General features: G+C 36.5%; 1 protein-coding gene across 1 annotated transcript in view; it reads right to left on the reverse strand.

The window, feature by feature from the left end:
* The window catches only part of LOC127877185 (endonuclease 8-like 3), a 45480-nt gene extending 26166 nt beyond the window's left edge, over window positions 1–19314 (reverse strand). The window contains exons 1-4 of the mRNA XM_052422847.1: window positions 19125–19314; window positions 12447–12565; window positions 6653–6796; window positions 4755–4932 (exon numbers count right to left, since the gene is read on the reverse strand). Of these exons, the coding sequence (XP_052278807.1) occupies window positions 4755–4932; window positions 6653–6796; window positions 12447–12565; window positions 19125–19223 (540 nt within the window). The 5' untranslated portion in view covers window positions 19224–19314. The remainder of the gene's footprint in view (window positions 1–4754; window positions 4933–6652; window positions 6797–12446; window positions 12566–19124) is intronic.

Here is a 19314-nt window from a genome sequence, read left to right on the forward strand (position 1 = left end):
TTATAATTTATGAAATTCAAGATAATGATTATTTCACTGTTATTCAGACATAGAAAAATGTTAAATATGTGACATGTTTGCAATTCATTAACAAAATGTGTTGTTGTCCATATATAGGATACACGTGTACACAACAACTACTAATGAGAGCAACAACAATCAAAATTCAGTTTACGCAAATACTTTTATCAGATTAGTACATCTACAAAAAAACAACGTAGAATACAATTAGCGGGGCAATTATGTTTCACACACCATCTGTGGTTAAATGCACTGCCAAAAATATCTTACAACTTAGGTGAAACATGAGAAATACAACTGACATAAGAATCACAACTATGTTTGTCATTGAGAAGGAAAAAAAAATGTAACAGCTATTAGATTTCATAGCTAATCTATATACAAGATGAAAATTACAATTGGTTAGATGTCAGACAACAAATAACTCGCTATTGCACATATTATTTTCTCTGATTTTGTTACTCTGATTTGTCCGTTTGTAACCTGTGACAGGGGGCTCCTCAAACCACTCAGTCCGTTACTTTTTGATACAGTACTCAAATGTTTAAGTTGCAATCCACTTCCTGCAACTTTCCTTGCAACATCTTGACTTATAACTTTTGTATCAATCATGGTTTGCAAAAATTTGATGTTGGAAGCAACATTTAGTTACACATTGTATGCTAATACTGCTCGGTCATAGCTGAATGAATATTTGTTTACAATATTTTGGTCAAGAGGAACAGAGTTCACTAATTTTTGTAAAGCTAAAACATCCTGTAGAGCGCCATGTGCCATGTAAAATTCACCAATGACGTCTTAAACTAAATTTTCCCGCTTATATGATTTCATATTTGGTAATATTTCCTTTAACATTTTTTAAGTATCTAAAAAGCCACAAATATTTTGCTGAAACTCACGGAGCAACACTTTACAATCAAAATACTCTATATTATGCCCAACTAAAATAACTAGTGAACATTTCTGTAAGAATGTTATAAAACTTGTCAATGCAGATTTGATGGGGACAGCTGTTACTGTTTGTCCCTTGACAAGCATAGTCGCAAACAACTGTCACTCCAGTTATTTCTGACGCTTTCAAGGACATCTTCTTCTCTGGCATCACATATGTTGAAAACTGACCAGTCGAATGCACTGCAGCTATCTGAATTATGTGAGAAGTACGCTCTGAAAAAAAAAAAAAAAATTATACATAGAAATTGCACACAATCCATTTTAGCTCCGTTAATCAGAGAGCCCTGGTTCGCTCACCCAAGTACAATGTAAACTTCTTAAAATACTTTTGCAGTGTTTACAATAAATCATAAAAGGGAAAAACATTGCCCCCCCCCCCCCAGGACAGGACTTATTTTGAAGCTTAATTTGAACAATCATAGAAGAGGTTCTTTCACATCCATTCTAAATGCATTGTGGTTTAAGAGAATTTTTCAGTTGAAGGTTATTGATCGGAAACAATTTTCACACTTATTGTGACCTTGACCTTTGACCAAGTGACCATACTTTAAATAGGGGTTATATACTGTCCAATCCCTATGCACGTGGAAAGTAAAAAGCCAATCTGTGAAAACGTTGACAAATTATTGATCGGAAACTAAATGATTACCGCCAGACCAACATCCAGCAAAACAATATTAACTCTCTTCCAAGGGGGGCACAATAACTGTTATTATGAAAATTTAAATGCTCTTTTCTTCGATTCATGGATATATGAAAGTAAGTTTTTGGCATCTTATTTATTCATAAATCTGAAGAAGCGAAGAGAAGAGTGTTTAAATTCTTAAATGATTCACAATAATATACTATAGCCAGTTGTGGGTAATGTAACATTGCATCATCTAAGTGGTATTTACTATCATTTTATCAATAAAGATTAAGAATGATTTATTATATGAAAGCAAAATGAGAAATTAGTCTGAACATAACTCTTGTTGCAATTCAATCATATGCTAGGTTGACCAACAATTCACACGATATCTCACATTGACTTACTCAGCAGTAGCAGGTTGAATTATGTTATACATGTAAGTAAATATTTATATTTTTAATAGAAGTTCAACTTTGGAGATTTAGAGTACCTAAATACCTGACTTGGACCAAGATAAACTTCTATATGTGCAACACTGTGAATAAGGAATATGTTAAAAATAAACTTTACCTAACCCTCTTGTTTCCAAATCAAAGAAAACAAATTCCTTCCCAGTAGAGTCTAGCCATGCTGGACCAGGCTTGGGTACAGGTGTATAGTTGTAACTATAAACATCTTGGTCCTCTATGTTTGAACTGTATTTTGGTCCCCCTCGTACTTCTTGCACTATGTCCTTTGAATGCCTAAACAGGAAAACAGAATTTCAAATTGGAAAATGTGCTTGCACCTTCATGGGTTATCTCTGATTTTTATGTAAAGAAATGATTACACAGCAAATTAATGCTTTTACAATAATCAATTTACAAACATTAGCATATGCTTTTAAATGTTACTACTAATTTGCATATATAATTGATGGATCTATTGAAACAATCTCAAACAAGAAATGTGTCCACACGACACGGATGCCACAAACTCCAAACTATGTCGCCAATTGGGGGCATACAAATGAAGAATACTGTGTTTAAAAAATAAAATGCCCATAATTAAAAATACCGTTCCAGTTTTGAGTCTTATGTGTCGCTGGTTTGCTGCACGAGTAACAGCTATAGCCTTTCTTTTTTGTGCTGAAGGTCACGGAGAAGGGCCAGTTTCGATGTGAAAGTCCCAGGTGAAACACCCAGTTTCTGATTAACCTGAAACAGATTGCAGTAAATGACAGAACAGTTGACAATGCACAATGCTAGAATATGCTTATGTGGAATAAAATAATATGAAATAATGTCAATAATTTACAAAAGTTACATAATTTTATAAGACCTAGTGATCCTCATACACACAAATAATAATTAATAATTAATTTAAGCCCTTTATTTTCAAAACCAATACGTATTTGACGAATTGAGAATATTTATGTTTTGTAAACTTGTAAGATTTCATATTTATTACCGGTATTAATAAATAGGGCTGCAGGAAGAAAATAAACTTATGTCACTTTAAAATATACATGTGTAACTAAGGACAATCATTCACATTCTACTGTAATTGTGTTTACTGGCAGTAAATCAGACAAAATATGAAAGAAAAATATAGGATGTACAATAAAAAAAATGTATGCATGTAGACTACACAGGAATTACTTACAGATAACTATCTGAATGTATTCAGAAGTATCAGTTATTTAGACAATAAATCATGATATAATGCACCAATGTACCAAAAAGACAAAAAAAGTCTTACCCAATGCAAGATTTGTGTTCATGTCATAAACTCTGCAATGTTTCCGTCCAGTAGCCACATTATTTATTGCACCACAATTGCTACACTGTATGTCCAAAACACATGCCAATCCGAAATCCCTGCTTTCTACTGTGTTAAGAAAATTCATGGGCACTTGACAAGCACTGCATGCTGAAAGCGATTCGGCCAATGTGTCAAGTTCAACGACACGTCTACCAATTTTCCAACTGGCATCACTGTTGTCACATGTGGTCACGTTTACAGACGATCCGATAGAAAAATCGTCAAAATTTTTTTTCTCCAAAAATCCTGATTGTCGGTGAAAATAGTATTTCTATTGAAATCCACATGGTTCTTTGGAAAGTTTAAAAACAAACAACTTAAGTTTTGTTTTGTATTCCGAATTATATCCAAATTAGACATTTTAAATGAAATTATTAAGCCAAGTATCTGATTCTCATTGTTGACAAATTATTGTTTTGTTATTAATAGACACTTGTATTGCACAAATAAATTACATCTACAGCGTATTAAGCAAGCGTTTCATCGATGTCGATCACGAAGTGACGTCAAGCAATCGAACGCTTGGTTTCATTGCAGTAAATCTAAAAAAATATGTAAATGCCGAAAATTTATAGGCGCATAATCAGAACAGTTCAACTAGAATTTTCACTTGTTTATTCCAACCTAATCTTTTGAAACCGTGAAAATATATAAAGGTTTTTAATTTTAACGATATAGTGAATCAATTAACGTAAAGTGGAAACGATCGAACATCCTTAACAAGTTTTTACTATAGCCATAAATGGACAAAACTCTCCCGTCCCCTAGGGGCCATGCTTTTCAATAAACCAGAACCATTTTCAAACTTGTCCAAGATATTGTTGGGACAAAACTTCTTACCCAGTTTCATGAAGATTAGACAATAAATGTGGCCTCTTGATTGTTAAATACGTTTTACTCTAGCCATATACATGTATAGCCATATAAGGAAAAATGCCCCGCCCCATGGCAGCCATGTTTTTCAACCAACCTGAACCATTTTCAAACTTGTCCAAGATATCATTGTGAAAAATCTTCAGAAGTTTCATGAAGATCAGACAATACATGTGGCATCTAGAGTGTTAACAAGGTTTTGCTATAGCCATATATAGCCATATGAGGAAAAATGCGCTGCCCCTGGCAGCCATGCTTTTCAAGCACCCGGACCCATTTTCGACCTCGTCCAAGATATCATTGGCATAAATCTTCTGACCAAATTTCATGATGATTGGACAATATATATATGGCCTCTAGAGTGTTAACAAGGCAAATGTTGACGCCCCACAACGGAGAAAAGGCAATCACAAAAGCTCACCATGCACATTGTGCTCAGATGAGCTAAAAAGAGCTATAAACAAGCTCCTACCTCATTCTTAATGATGTTTCCCACACCTGGGAGTATGAACTGGTCCAGTAACACGTCACAAACGAGTCTGTCGTGCTGCTCTCTGAGCAGAGAGAACGCCCTCTTAAAGTTGAATACTGGAGAGCAAATATCCAAATTGTTTAATTCTTCATACTTCATCCGGCAGGGCACAGAAGGTCTGAAAGGCAGGGTTTTGTAATGTAATGAATCAAGAATGTGGGATAAACCGTTGCTATACAGTGTTGTATTCAAGCTGCACTATTAAGACAAAATATGGCAGACATGTAAATCCAGGGTTCACATGTGAAATATGTCTGATGCAGGTACAGTTTTCACAATATGAATGATGTCCAAATTTTAAGAATTTACATTTAAGTAACGTTAACCTTTGAGCGAGGGACCCTCTCCTATCAAGCAACTTGTTCAGTCAATTACATTAAGCACAAGCTGTGTAAAGTCCATACTCTAAGCAATGCCCTGTAAGTTTGACATTGGCCTTGGAGCTAGGGACACAAGTCTTAAACCCTGCACACTGTTGGCAGATAGTGAACATGTTTGGCAAGTTACTGCAATACTGCTCAAGTATCTTCATACTTAACTGTTCTCTTATAAATATGAACTTGATTTTTGAGCAAGGAACATTAGGTAGATTTGCATGTGGCATTTTCTCATCTGTAATTTACATATACCGGTAGTTATATTACAATCACAGTTCAAAATTGTATTTTTATTCATAACTTCATCCAAAATATTACTGCTGCGCGTTTAATTGAGTTTTTAGCAATATGAATTTGGTATGTTTTTTAAAATATTGTAGTCAAAGGCTAAACTAAGCTTTATATCATCCAAATGCATCTACAGATGAGGTGCTTTTTAATATGAAAACAAGATGTGATAATTTCAGATATTAAGTATTATACTTAAGACACATACATTAAACTATACAATAAATAATATAAACTATCTGGTTATATCTTAAACTCTTATAAATTGTGTGTAAAAACACTCAAGACAAATTGTTAAGAACAGATAAACAAGTATTTAGCTTCGTTTATCACATAAAGGGACTCAACTCTTATACAATTGTCAAGTGAATGCATAATGATCATGTGATTACTGATCTTGGATTAAACTACATTCTACTTCCAAAAGTAGAACATTATAAAACTGCATGTATCAAAACATGTTCAATTTAGGGTAAAATTCTCAATATTTGTACAGATAGCAGAGCTTGGTTTCATTAAATAAACATTATGCACTGCCTCATAAATAAGTAAATCAAATCTTTATTGTTACAAACATGCAAGACAGGACAGAAATACCCAAACAAAAAATAATTGCACATAACAAGTAAACAAAATAAATATGAAATTCAAACTAAGTAAATGTATGTTTAACTGCAATAACTGGACTTGCATCCATTTAAAGTTCCCATTTGGTACTTAAAAGAACAGATCCATTGACCTGTGGTTCATATACTGTATTTAATAAGGATACTAGTACCAGTATGTTATTGAATCCATCCAACTAATAAGTACTAAAATTCATGGGATGTTGACTTGCGATAAAGATTAAATGATCTGGTCTGACACAACTTAATGAGCAAACCTTTTTGCAGGGACTCTAAAGGCCTAGTGCATGTATCTATGTGTCTGAATTTCCAAGCATGATTGTTTTAGCTCTGACAAAATATGTAAAAACAAAGAACACATACAATTAAAGGCCTGAGCGCCTTTGGACATTTTAATACTTAGTCTAAATTCTTCACTGTTAAAAAGATAAAATAAAAAAATATATATACATGAGAATTGTGAAAAATCGTTCTGCTGGTTAGATGTTCTTTAATACAAGTATACTTAAACTTTTGTTAACAACCACAGAAACGTTAAAATTTAAACCTGATTTCTGCTGCCGAGTTTCTAAACGTGAGCAGATCCCCAGACATCTGCAGTTCCAGGGTTGGGGTCTCTGTCTTGCCACCGGTCTCACTGTCCACACGCTGGTTGTTGATGAACGACTGACCAGACATCAGGAAGTGGATCCTTGCAACAGTTATTCATATAAACTGTTTGTTGTTAATCATTATGCAAATGCATATTTGCAAAGTAACATACTGTTTCAAAGATTCAAGTCAGTGATGTTTTAATTTAAGCGAAAAAGAATATAAACGTGTTTATTGCAATTAAAAATCCTAAAAATTCTGAGAACTCATTCTTTCTTCCAGTGTTCTTTCCCCACTTGCGTAATGTTGTCTGAGAACAACCCCTTATATTAAACAAGAAACCGTCGGAGACGGGTGATGCTCCCCAAAGGTTTTTTTTGTCACAATATTGCACTATATATTCAGATAAAAGGAAACGTCTTGAGGGCACAGTAGTTAGGGGGACAATAATTTTTTTATAGAAAAATTCAAAGGGCCATAACTCTGCGAAAAATCATCCTACCAGAACCCGCTGATAATATGCACATCTCCTCTTGGTAGTGAAGTTTCCCATAAAGTTTCATTGAATTCTGGTCATTAGTTGCTGAGAAATAGCCCAGATAAAAATTGTGCAAGGACGGACAGACAGACACACACACGGACAGACGAAGCGGCGACTATATGCTCCCCCAAAAAAAATTTTGGGGGAGCATAATAAAACCCAAAGCCGACCTGTTCCAATTTAGTGAGTGTGCACAAAAAATGGAGAATCAAATTAAATGACCTTCATAAACTGTGATTTTATAACCCTTTATTATAGTAAACTTAACATAAACAAGAAACAAAATTGTCACAAAACCAGGTTTTCAACAACAACAAGGGCTGTTTGTAAAACATGCATGCCCCCCATATGGGCTGTCAGTTGTAGTGGCAGCCATTGTGTGAATACGTTTTTTGTCACTGTGACCTTGACCTTTGACCTAATGTAAGATATCATCCAAAAACCATTGTACTCTTTCGAGTCACTGTGACCTTGACCTTGAAAGGGGGGGTATAATGTGGGGTGTGGTAATTTATTAGATGTTTAAAAAAAAATAATGGGGGGGGGGGTGTGGGGGGTAGGGGGGAGTGAGAGGGGGGTATAATGTGGGGTGTGGTAATTTATTAGATGTTTAAAAAAACAATTTTGGGGGGGGGGGGGGGGGGTAGGGGGGTGAGACGGGGGGTATAATGTGGGGGTGTGTGGTAATTTATTAGATGTTTGAATTTTTTTTATTTATTTTTTTTTGGAGGGGGGGTGGGTGGGGGGGGGGATAGGGGGGTGGGGGGCGAGAGGGGGGTATAATGTGGGGTGTGGTAATTTATTAGATGTTTAATAAAAAAATATTTTTTGGGGGGAGGGGTGGGGGGGGAAGGGGGTAGGGGGAGTGAGAGGGGTATAATGTGGGGTTGGGGTTAATTTATTAGATGTAAAGAAAAAAAAATGGGGGGGTGGGTGGGGGGTAGGGGGGGGGGGGGGGGTAGGGGGGTAGGGGGGAGTGAGAGGGGGTATAATGTTGGCGGTGTGGTAATTTATAAGTTGTTTAAAAAAAAATGTTTTTTTTTTTTTGGGGTGGGGTTGGGGGGGGTAGGTGGGGGGGTGGGGGTGAGAGGGGGGTATAATGTGGGGTCTGTGGTAATTTATTAGATGTTTAAAAAAATATATTATCGGGGGGGGCATGGGGGGATGGGGGGGGGAGGGGGGAGGTGGGAGGTGAGAGGGGGTATAATGGGGTGGGGTGGTAATTATTAGATGTTAAAAAAAAAAATTGGGGGGGTGGGGGGGGTAGGGGGGAGATAGGGGGGTATAATAAGTGGGGTGTGGTAATTTATTAGATGTTTTTAAAAAAATATTTTGGGGGGGGGGGAGGGTGGGGGGTAGGGGGGGGGGGTGAGAGGGGGTTTAATGTGGGGTGTGGTAATTTATTAATGATGTTTAAAAAAAAAATTGGGGGGGTGAGGTTGCGGGGGGGGGAAATATAGGTTGGGGTGATGTTGGTTAACAAGTATGCAAAATATAAAAGCAATATGTCAAGGGACAATGGAAAAAATAACAAATGATCTCACACTGACATGAACAAATATCCTCTATTTATTAAACATGAAATTTAAACTTATTGCATTTGTTTCCCCTGTATATAAGAAAGATATAATAGTGTATTACCTCCCCTGTCCTGCTTATATTTATATTAATCAACAAAATTAAACATTAACACAATATTTAATATACAAAATATACAAAAAAATCTCATATTCTGATAATATTTTCACTGATCCACTTTATTTTACTCAAATGATGATGTTTCATTGGACTGATAATTATAGATTTAGGATTACAGACCAGTTGCTTCAGTTATATTGTTCAGAGTTCGCCCTGTTGGCCGCGTATGCGTTCTTAAATTATCATCCAAAAACCATTTTACTATTTCGGGTCACCGTGACCTTGACCTTTGACCTAGTGACCTCAAAATCAATATGGGTCATCTGCGAGTCATGATCAATGTACCTATGAAGTTTCATGATCTTAGGCCCAAGCGTTCTTGAGTTATCATCCGGAAACCACCTGGTGGACGGACCGACCGACAGACCGACATGTGCAAAGCAATATACCCCCTCTTCTTCGAAGGGGGGCATAAAAATATTTATAACTAGAGCTTTGTCACAGACGTGATGTATACCCCCACATGCTGCATTGACACAGAATATTTTGCATGCTATCTTCACAAAACAAGAGAAGCCGATATTGACGTACATATTTTCCTACAATAACCGAAGCATTCGTCTTTGTATTATAAACCGTTAAACTACGAGGGGTGTTCCAGAAGTTCGTGGATTTTCGCTATAACTTAGTAGTTTGCTGGTAAAAGTCAATCATTATCACGGACTTTATATACAAGCTAAAAATGCATGAATTCCATAAAGCGCGTTTGAAACGCGTTGCCATAGAGACCTCAGTAACGACATGCAGCGCACGCGTGTATTTTATTATAAGTATGAGCATTACGCAATTTAAATTTGGTTTAAATGTTGTTGATAAACAGAATTTACGGCAAATTTCACGTTACAGCGCCTAAGTCCTCCTTACAGCCCGGATTTGGTCCCTATGGACTTCCGCGTCTTCCCAGAAGTTAAATCACAGTTGCGCGGTATTTGCTTTTCAAGTAAACAGGAACTTACAGTTGCAGCAAAGCGAATCGTGTCGTCTTTTGACGCTGACTGGTATAGAGACACTTTTGACAAGTGGATTTCCCGACACATAAAGCGCATTCGCGTTGGAGGTGATTATGTGAAAAAGATTTGACAGTTGTTAACTTCATAACGTCATTGACATTGAACAGAAACGTTACACGTGCGTCGGTGTGCGCATTGTGCACATGTTTAAATTTCTGATATATATTTATTGTTTTATGTATTTCCATTAAATTTGGAGAGAAGATTTGGAAAGGACGAAATATTCTTAACATGCTATTTGTTTGTCCATTTATGTTACCAAATGAAAGTTATAGCGAAAATCCACAAACTTCTGGAACACCCCTCGTAAGTTAGATGCACATCGTACATGTATGGTATACATGCTGGTTAATTCGGCTGTACAGCCGTTTTCAATTTCAGAATTAAATATCTGGCTTATTTCGCATTTTTCAACACATGTTCTTCTTAACTTTTATTTTAATGTATATTGAAATATATATATAATAAGTTTTTTACACAGTTTATATAAATTCATAAATATTTGACAAAATCGTATATACCCGCTTTAAAATCTCATAATGAATGACATAGTTATGGCCTGGACAAGCTCATTTATGGCCATTTTTGGTTTTTGACCTCCAAGTGTGACCTTGAACTTGGAGATATCGATGTAATTCTTTTGCATAACAAACCGTCCAATGATTGTGAACAAATGTACTGGGTAATTTAAAAATCTCACAATGAATGACATAGTTATGGCCCGGCAAGATCATTTATGCTGAATGGGTCAAGTTCCCCATGAGTACTACTTCCCCGTACCCTGGGTACTTTGAAGTATACTTCACCGTACCCCAGCTTTCCATAAAAAAAAAATTGTACCCAAAATTTTTCGCACCCATTTTTTTTTTCGTACCCAATTTATTTTTCGTACCCAAAATTTTCATACCCACATTTTTTACACAAGGGTGCGAAAAAAAAATGTGGGTACCAAATTTTAGGTACGAAAAAAATGTGGGTACGAAAGTTTTGGTTACGAAAAAAATGTGGGTACGAAAATTTTGGGTACAAAAAAATTTGGGTACCAAAATTTTAGGGGTGAAAAAAAATTATGCCAAACAAAAAATGTGGGTACGAAAAAAATGTCGGTATGAAAAAAAAATGTAGGTACGAACAAAAAATTGGGTACGAAAAAAAATTGGGTACAAAGTTTTTTATTAGGAAAGATGGGGTACCTGTAAGTATACCGGGGTACCAAAAAGTATCATTTGAAAATCAAATTATGGTCCGGACAAGCTCATTTATGGCCATTTTTTATCTTTGAACTCAAAGTGTGACCTTAACCTTGGAGATATCGACGTTATTCTTTTGTATGACACACCGTCCAATGATGGTGAACAAATGTGTCAAATGATTTTAAAATCTCACAATGAACGACATAGTTATGACTTGGACAAGCTCATCTATGGCCATTTTTGACCTTTGAATTCAAATGTGACCTTGACCTTGGAGATATTGACGTAATTCTTTCGTGTGACACTCCGTCCTATGATGGTGAACAAATGTGCCAAATGATTTTAAAATCTCACAATGAATGACATAAGAATGGCCTGGACAAGCTCATTTATGGCCATTTTTTACCTTTGAACTCAAAGTGTGACCTTGACCTTGGAGATATCGACGTAATTCTTTCGCGCATCACACTGTCCAATGATGGTGAATAAATGTGCGAAATGATTTTAAAATCTCACAATGAACAAGTCAACAACATAGTTTTGGCCCGGACAAGCTAATTTATGGCCATTTTTTATCTTTGAACTCAAAGTGTGACCTTAACCTTGGAGATATCGACGTTATTCTTTTGTATGACACACCGTCCAATGATGGTGAACAAATGTGTCAAATGATTTTAAAATCTCACAATGAACGACATAGTTATGACTTGGACAAGCTCATCTATGGCCATTTTTGACCTTTGAATTCAAATGTGACCTTGACCTTGGAGATATTGACGTAATTCTTTCGTGTGACACTCCGTCCTATGATGGTGAACAAATGTGCCAAATGATTTTAAAATCTCACAATGAATGACATAAGAATGGCCTGGACAAGCTCATTTATGGCCATTTTTTACCTTTGAACTCAAAGTGTGACCTTGACCTTGGAGATATCGACGTAATTCTTTCGCGCATCACACTGTCCAATGATGGTGAATAAATGTGCGAAATGATTTTAAAATCTCACAATGAACAAGTCAACAACATAGTTTTGGCCCGGACAAGCTAATTTATGGCCATTTTTTACCTTTGAACTCAATGTGTGACCTTGACCTTGGAGATATCGACGTATTTTTTTCGCACAACACACCGTCCAATGATGGTGAACAAATGTGCCAAATGATTTTAAAATCTCACAATGAACGACATAGTTATGGTCTGGACAAGCTTGTTCCGCCTGCCCGCCTGCCAGACCGCCCTCCGACATTCGTCAATCTAATAACCAGTTTTTTCCTTTGGAAAACCTGGTTAAAAAGTACTTCCTACCGGAGACAAATATCACCGAAGTACATGAAGAGTTCCTTTCCCAGTGTCTGTACATCATCGAGAGATCGTCCAATCAGCTGATGGAACGGGGACTCTCCACTGCTGCCTCTCTTCGTGAACTATCATGGCAATATATTATACATTTTATTTTAAGAAGGTATTCTGGGACTTCTTAAAAGCAACAAAAGATGTAAGTTTCAGTGATTCTGATGATTTAAGAAAATACTATGTAGATCGGTCTCTTTTATAACGATAATCCCTTTATTCTTGAGTAATTAAACCTGGGAATCTTTAATTGTCGTTATTATCTAAGCCTTTGCTTCTTTTTATTAATATAAAGGAAAGTATGACATGAAACAAATGTGCCGATATCCAATAGTCCTTAATTGTCACAAAATTCATGCTATATGGTAATATTGTTACTGCACATAAATGTATAAAAATACATCAAATAAAACTTAATACTGGCACCTTAATTTGACTTTTAGTATATGTTTAATCAGTATTGACGTTACATGATCCCTATTGTTGTGTCGCCTGCTACAAAGTACAAACTGCGCCATATACATGTAGAGATCACTTCTCCGTCGTCTGTCTGTCTGTCACAAATGTTGTCATTCAGAATATGCCTTCAATAGACATGTATAAGGTCAGGTATCAGGCATAAAAACGCACCAGAATGCGCAGGGCCCTCTCTTGCCGCCAGGGGAAGCCACCCACAGCCGTCATGAGGGGAAATTTCGCGTCGATTACCTTTTATGAGGGATTTTATTTACTTAGTCTCTCATTACTTCATTTTTTTTTTTACATTTTTGCACTATAATATTTCAGTGCTCCAGCTAGTCCTAAATCGAAGGGCGCCGCGTCCTGCCCTCCCGAACCTTTGCCCTGCCCTCCCGAACCTCCGCCCTGCCCCCCCCCCCCCCCGCCAAAAAAAAAATAAATAAATAAAAAAAAAAATTTTTTTTTTTTTACATATGATAATTCATTGGAATTACTTTAATCCTCATTGTGGACATTTTATTTGAATGGTTTAATAATAATGGGAATAATATATTCTAACAATTATAAATAACATATAAATTAACATGCAACAGAAAGCATTCCAGAAACACCCGCGCGCTCGAACGTGCCCTTTTCACAAAATACTGCGCGTCAAAAGTGCCCTTTTGACAAAATACTGCGCGTCGAAAGTGCCCTTTTGACAAAAAAGCCCCCCTGCCCTTTTCAAATCCTAGCTGGAGCACTGATATTTGTATGTGATTTACATAGATATACATTTAATCAAAGGTTAGTAGCACGATACCAGCTGGCAACATAGGTATAAAGGTAAAAAAAAAATAAAAAAAAATTTTTTTTGAGGGGGGAATTTTTAGCTGAAATAGGGGAAAAAGTATACTTTTTTCATGGGAGAAGCCGCTGATACTCGGCGGATAAAAGTGCAAAACGACGGCCCTGATGTGCCATTTGATGCTCAAGTTTATTTGATACAATGGCAAACTTTCCGCGCTAATTGTTCACACATATATACAAATTAAAAGAATAGCCATTTAATTAGCACTTTAAAGTAAAGTTTGTGTGAAAAACACAAAAAAAGACTAATTAAAATGCCCTTCATTTAAGGATTTTAAAATATATTCGAAACGGGACACAAATACATAGTAACTTTTGATGAATATTTAAGCATTTTTTGATACGCATATTAATAATATGCACAGACTCTAGATGAGACGGATATGAAATAAATTAATTGTAGATATTCATTTTCTAGACATGTGGTGTGCAGAACTTCATATTCATTTTTGTAAGTTATAGACAATGCCATATTTTTTATGCTTTATCCACATACGTTTTATCTTAATGATGAATACAGCGATCTTAACAGTGTGTCTAGAATTTCAATAATGAATATATATTTTAGTAAAATATAGGCCTGACAATTAATGGTGTTTAACCGAATCCCGATGGTTATCAAACTATGCCGAACCTTAAATTCATATTCTGAATTGATTTCATTTATAGTACCATATATAACATTTTATTTTGATAGGGCGAGTCGTTATATATGTGGGGCGAGTCGTTATAAAACATGGGGCGAGTCGTTATGGGGCGAGTCGTTAAGACGGCGAGTCGTTACATTACCGAATATACAAACCCGTCCTGACCTTAAGTTGGGGTAGATGATTATGATAGTTAATCTGTTACGATGATGGTGGAAGTCAAACTGTGAAGTAAATGATAAACATTTTATAATGAATTTACTTTGAATTTTGAGGGGAGGTTTGCACTCGAAGAGAAAATTCTACTATACCATACATGCCATACTTTTTCTGCCCAATTCTGGGACATTGAGCTCAATTTTCCGGGACTTTTGCCGATTTTCCAGGATATGTATACATATAGCAATATATATACACATATATGCATTTTTGGTACGCATTTTTTTCACATCGTAAATTGTTCGAAAGCCTACAGTATCCGAAATACACTATTAGTCACTAGATCTATCATCTATTAACGTCAAATTAAACATTACTACTTCCGAAACTAGATGCAAGCCACGTGTTTTTCGTGTTAGAAAAGAGCACCAAATTGCTTTTGTTTACATGTTACATCATCTGCAGAAAGAAAAACTAAGAGTTAAAAGTATAATATGCTGGGATATATTTAGGGTGTCTGAAAAGTAAGAGCGTCCGAAATTCTAGTGCAATAACGGCAAGTCACAATGGTGCTTCCAATTGCGAACGCAATTGACATGACGCCTTATCTATGATGGATCCGCCCACTAGAATTGATCCACCAATCAGCGATCGATTAATCGGGCGCACTCGTTAGCAACGACCTGTCCGCCATTTTCTAGACAAGCTATATGTTAAGGTTCAGTTTTATTCCAACGAGTTTCTTTTGTTTTCCTCTTTAAAAAAACGATTATAAATGGTTAAACGATGGCAATGGGGATTATGTAACTCGGACAATCGATATCCTGAAAGATTATTTGGTGACATTTAATTTATATCGTTTCCAAAGCCGAAAAGAGATCTTTAGAAGTGTAAGAGATGTATAAATACATGCGGTCGTCACCACGAACAACTTAACGTCAAAACTGTCAAAGACAATTATAACATATTTTTATCGGATATACTAGCAGATTTAAATAGTTTATGTTATCGATCTGATTATCACATAATATTTCACTTTTTAAAAATAGTTTTATCAGTTACTAGGTCAGAAGCGAGGTTCATCTGCATTACTTAAAGAGAAATAAAACCCAGCATGAAGCCTAATTCATGCTGTGTTTTATTACTCTGATAGTAATGCACTTAATTGACATCATACATGTTATTTGAAGGTGACCTGTGATATATTATCTTATTAACGGTATATACACAATTGCACTCATGTGGTGTCACCAATAAACGCTTTTAATCCACACTAGGAGCTCGAATGCCTAAATCTCATTTTTAAACGAGTTTCGTTTATTTTGTTCGGATTAAAAAACGGACATGAAATATGGCAAAAACAGTGTAAAAAGGGTTAATGCAACTCTGACATTTGGTATCCAGAAAGATAAGTTAGATGAATTAAATTTATACCATTTCCAACGCGGCAATGCGGTCTTGACAAGAGCGAGTGGAAGCTTCAAGAATTACCGAGATCCCCTTTATAGGATTATACAACATTAATTTATTTCACAAACTTGAAATGTCATGTAAGCAATAACTAAGCATTGTTATCCCCACGCTTTTTGAAAAAAAGGTGGGGATATTGTGGTGATCTCCGCCGTCCGTCCGTCCGTCTGTCCGTCCGTCCTGGCCACTATCTCCTCCTACACTAAAAGCACTAGAACCTTGAAATTTACACACATGGTAGCTATGAGCATATGTGCGACGGTGCACTATTTGGAATTTTGATCTGACCCCTGGGTCAAAAGTTATAGGGGTTGGGGTGGGGCAGCGTCAGAAATTATCACTCATTTTTTTAGGTTATTTTACATTTACTTCTTTATTTCTACACCGATTCACTTCAAATTGATACTGGACCTCACCTATGACAATACGGTCAATCTCAACCATGCATGGCCCCATTCCCAACCCTGGGGCGCCCCGCCCACATAGGCCACACCCACCAAAAATTTCCATTTACTATAATTTTTTCATTTCTACACGGATTCACTTCAAATTGATACTGAACTTTTGTTATGACATTAGGGTCAATCTCAACTATGCATGGCCCCAATCCCAACCCTGGGGCGCCCGCCCACATAGGCCACACCCACCAAAAAAATCCATTTACTATAAAAAAATTTAGGTTATTTTACATTAACTTCTTCATTTCTACACTGATTCACTTCAAATTGATACTGAACCTCTCTTATGACAAAACGGTCAAACTCAACTATGCATGGCCCCGTTGCCAACCCTGGGGCGCCACGCCCACATAGACCACACCCGCCCAAAATTGCCTTTTACTATAATTTCTTCATTAATACACTGATTCACTTCAAATTGATACTGAACCTCTCTTATGACAATACGGTCAATCTCAACTATGCATGGCCCCATTACCAACCCTGGGGCACCCCGCCCACATAGGCCACACCCTCCCAAAATTGCCTTTTACTATAACTTCTTTATTTTTACACCCATTCACTTCTAATTGATACTGAACTTCTCTTATGACAATACAGTCAATCTCAACTATGCATGGCCCCATGATCAACCCTGGGGCGCCCTTGGGTCAAACATGCGGCGTGGGGATACGCGTCGGCCTCTGCCGCGCCATTTCTAGTTAAGTATGTATTATGTCACGTGTGCATGTAAAATAATTGAGGTTTTTTTGGTACCCAATCCTACACGAAGTTACACACTTTACGAAATCCCCGTTAAAAGTCGCGTTTCTGTGTGTGTCAGAAACAAGTGAAAACCATTTTGTTATTATTTTAATAAAGACGTATCGATAAATGCTATTGTGAAGAGTTATTATTACTGATATTAGTTAACCAATAAATGCGGTAACCTTGGGGAAGTCGGTACCTGCGCGAGCGTCTGATATTGGTAGCCTTATTAATTTATAATAGCTTGACTGTATTCCATTTCGTACAACTCTAATTGTATATCAGACAATGTCCAAACTTACTGTGTTTTTTTTTTGCGCTTTAAATTATAGTGATTGATAAATGTCCCATAAGCAATGTTTAATATGATTAATATCACTTTTATACGCAATAACATGTGGGATTGAGGTACCCACCCGGCGTCAGAAAGCGCGTAAAACTTCACCGAATTCCCAGTTATAAAGCTATATTTCGTGTCAAATACACGGGTAGGGTAGAATGTTTCGGCAATAATTTTGTTAATAACACGGGTAAATACCAGTGAAGTGTTAATTTATTGCAAATACCACCATTACACGTAATAACGGGTTCGATTTCGGTAAGCGCGCAAGCGTTTGAGAGCGTGTTTAATGTACCGATTTAACCGTTATAAATAGCTGATGTTCTCTTTAATCGTATATTTTTGCATTTGCAGAATAACTAAATGGCCTCAACCCCTTTACAAGTGTAATATGGTGTTAAACAAGTCCATAAAATCAACCGGAATATCGCGTAAATCTATATGCAGTCTATAGGCAAAGGAGCCATTTTGGTGTTAGCTTGTCTAGGTTTTCTTCCCGCTTAGCCACGTGATTAAGTGGGCAGAGCGATCACTGATAAGGCGTCATGTCAATTCAAATTCACTTATTATTTTTATTGTTATAATTACTGGGGGTTTAGAACGAGACAGAAATAAACCTAGTGAGGGTGACAATTTTATATGCATAATTTTTTTACTCAACTTGTTGTCAACATGTTATGTTGCGAACATAACCTGCTTTTAATTTTTTCTCAACGATGTTGGATTTCAGCTGATGTGTGAACAACTCCTTTGCTCTTACGCAGCTGGAAATTATAACGCTGTATATTTAAGCTAATTGACAACCACATTAAACAATGCCGCCTTTTCGGGTTGTCTGCGAACATGAAACAATCAATATGATAACAAAATCCCTGTTAATTTATTGATTTTGACACTAGTCACCTATTCGGGTAGGCATTGTCATGGAGACGCTGTGGATTAACACAGATTCGAGGTGCAGTTAAGCATAAGAAAAGGTACATGTATATATGGATTTTGTAAAATCCGGGACATTTTGCAGATTCTTCTTGGACACGTTCTTCATTTCCGGGACAATTACGGACAATCCGGGACGTATGGCATGTATGATTATACTTAGAATACATTTCCTTGTCTTCTTTATCAAACATCATACATTTATGAAATTTAAAGCTTATAACATTGGTGTGAATTAGTAATTCAATTACACATGCATGTTTTAAAGCTTTAGACTTCAGAAGGTGCAGAGCTGTTATATTCCTTTTACATAATGTCATGTTGTCCCAAAATTACGAAGTAAGATTTTAATAAGCATTAAAATTCATCTTGCAAAGTACCAAATTAATTTTTAGGTGGGACTGGTGGATTGGCGCCTCCCACACCCTCCCCGGTTTGCTCCGATGTGGACAAATCTTGCGTAAGATCTAGCGACCCCGCCCGGAGGTCAATATCGATACTACGACAATACTTCAATAGCTGGGAGTTGGATCATGTGGATTATTGCAACAAGCGTAAGATCCTGTACCTTTTCGACAGAATTTCCACTGACATCTTTAACTGTCTGCTTAAGAAGTTTTGCTTTAATTTTAATCCCTTTTAATTTACACCCCGGACCTTCAACCATTTTCAATAAACCAACAACTGTATGTTTTAATGAAAAGAAACTGAAATTAAATAGCGCGAGTTTCCCGCAAATAATAATTCCACAAATAACA

The sequence above is a fragment of the Dreissena polymorpha genome, chromosome 4 (genome assembly GCF_020536995.1).
Source record: "Dreissena polymorpha isolate Duluth1 chromosome 4, UMN_Dpol_1.0, whole genome shotgun sequence".
Lineage (NCBI taxonomy): Eukaryota > Metazoa > Mollusca > Bivalvia > Myida > Dreissenidae > Dreissena > Dreissena polymorpha.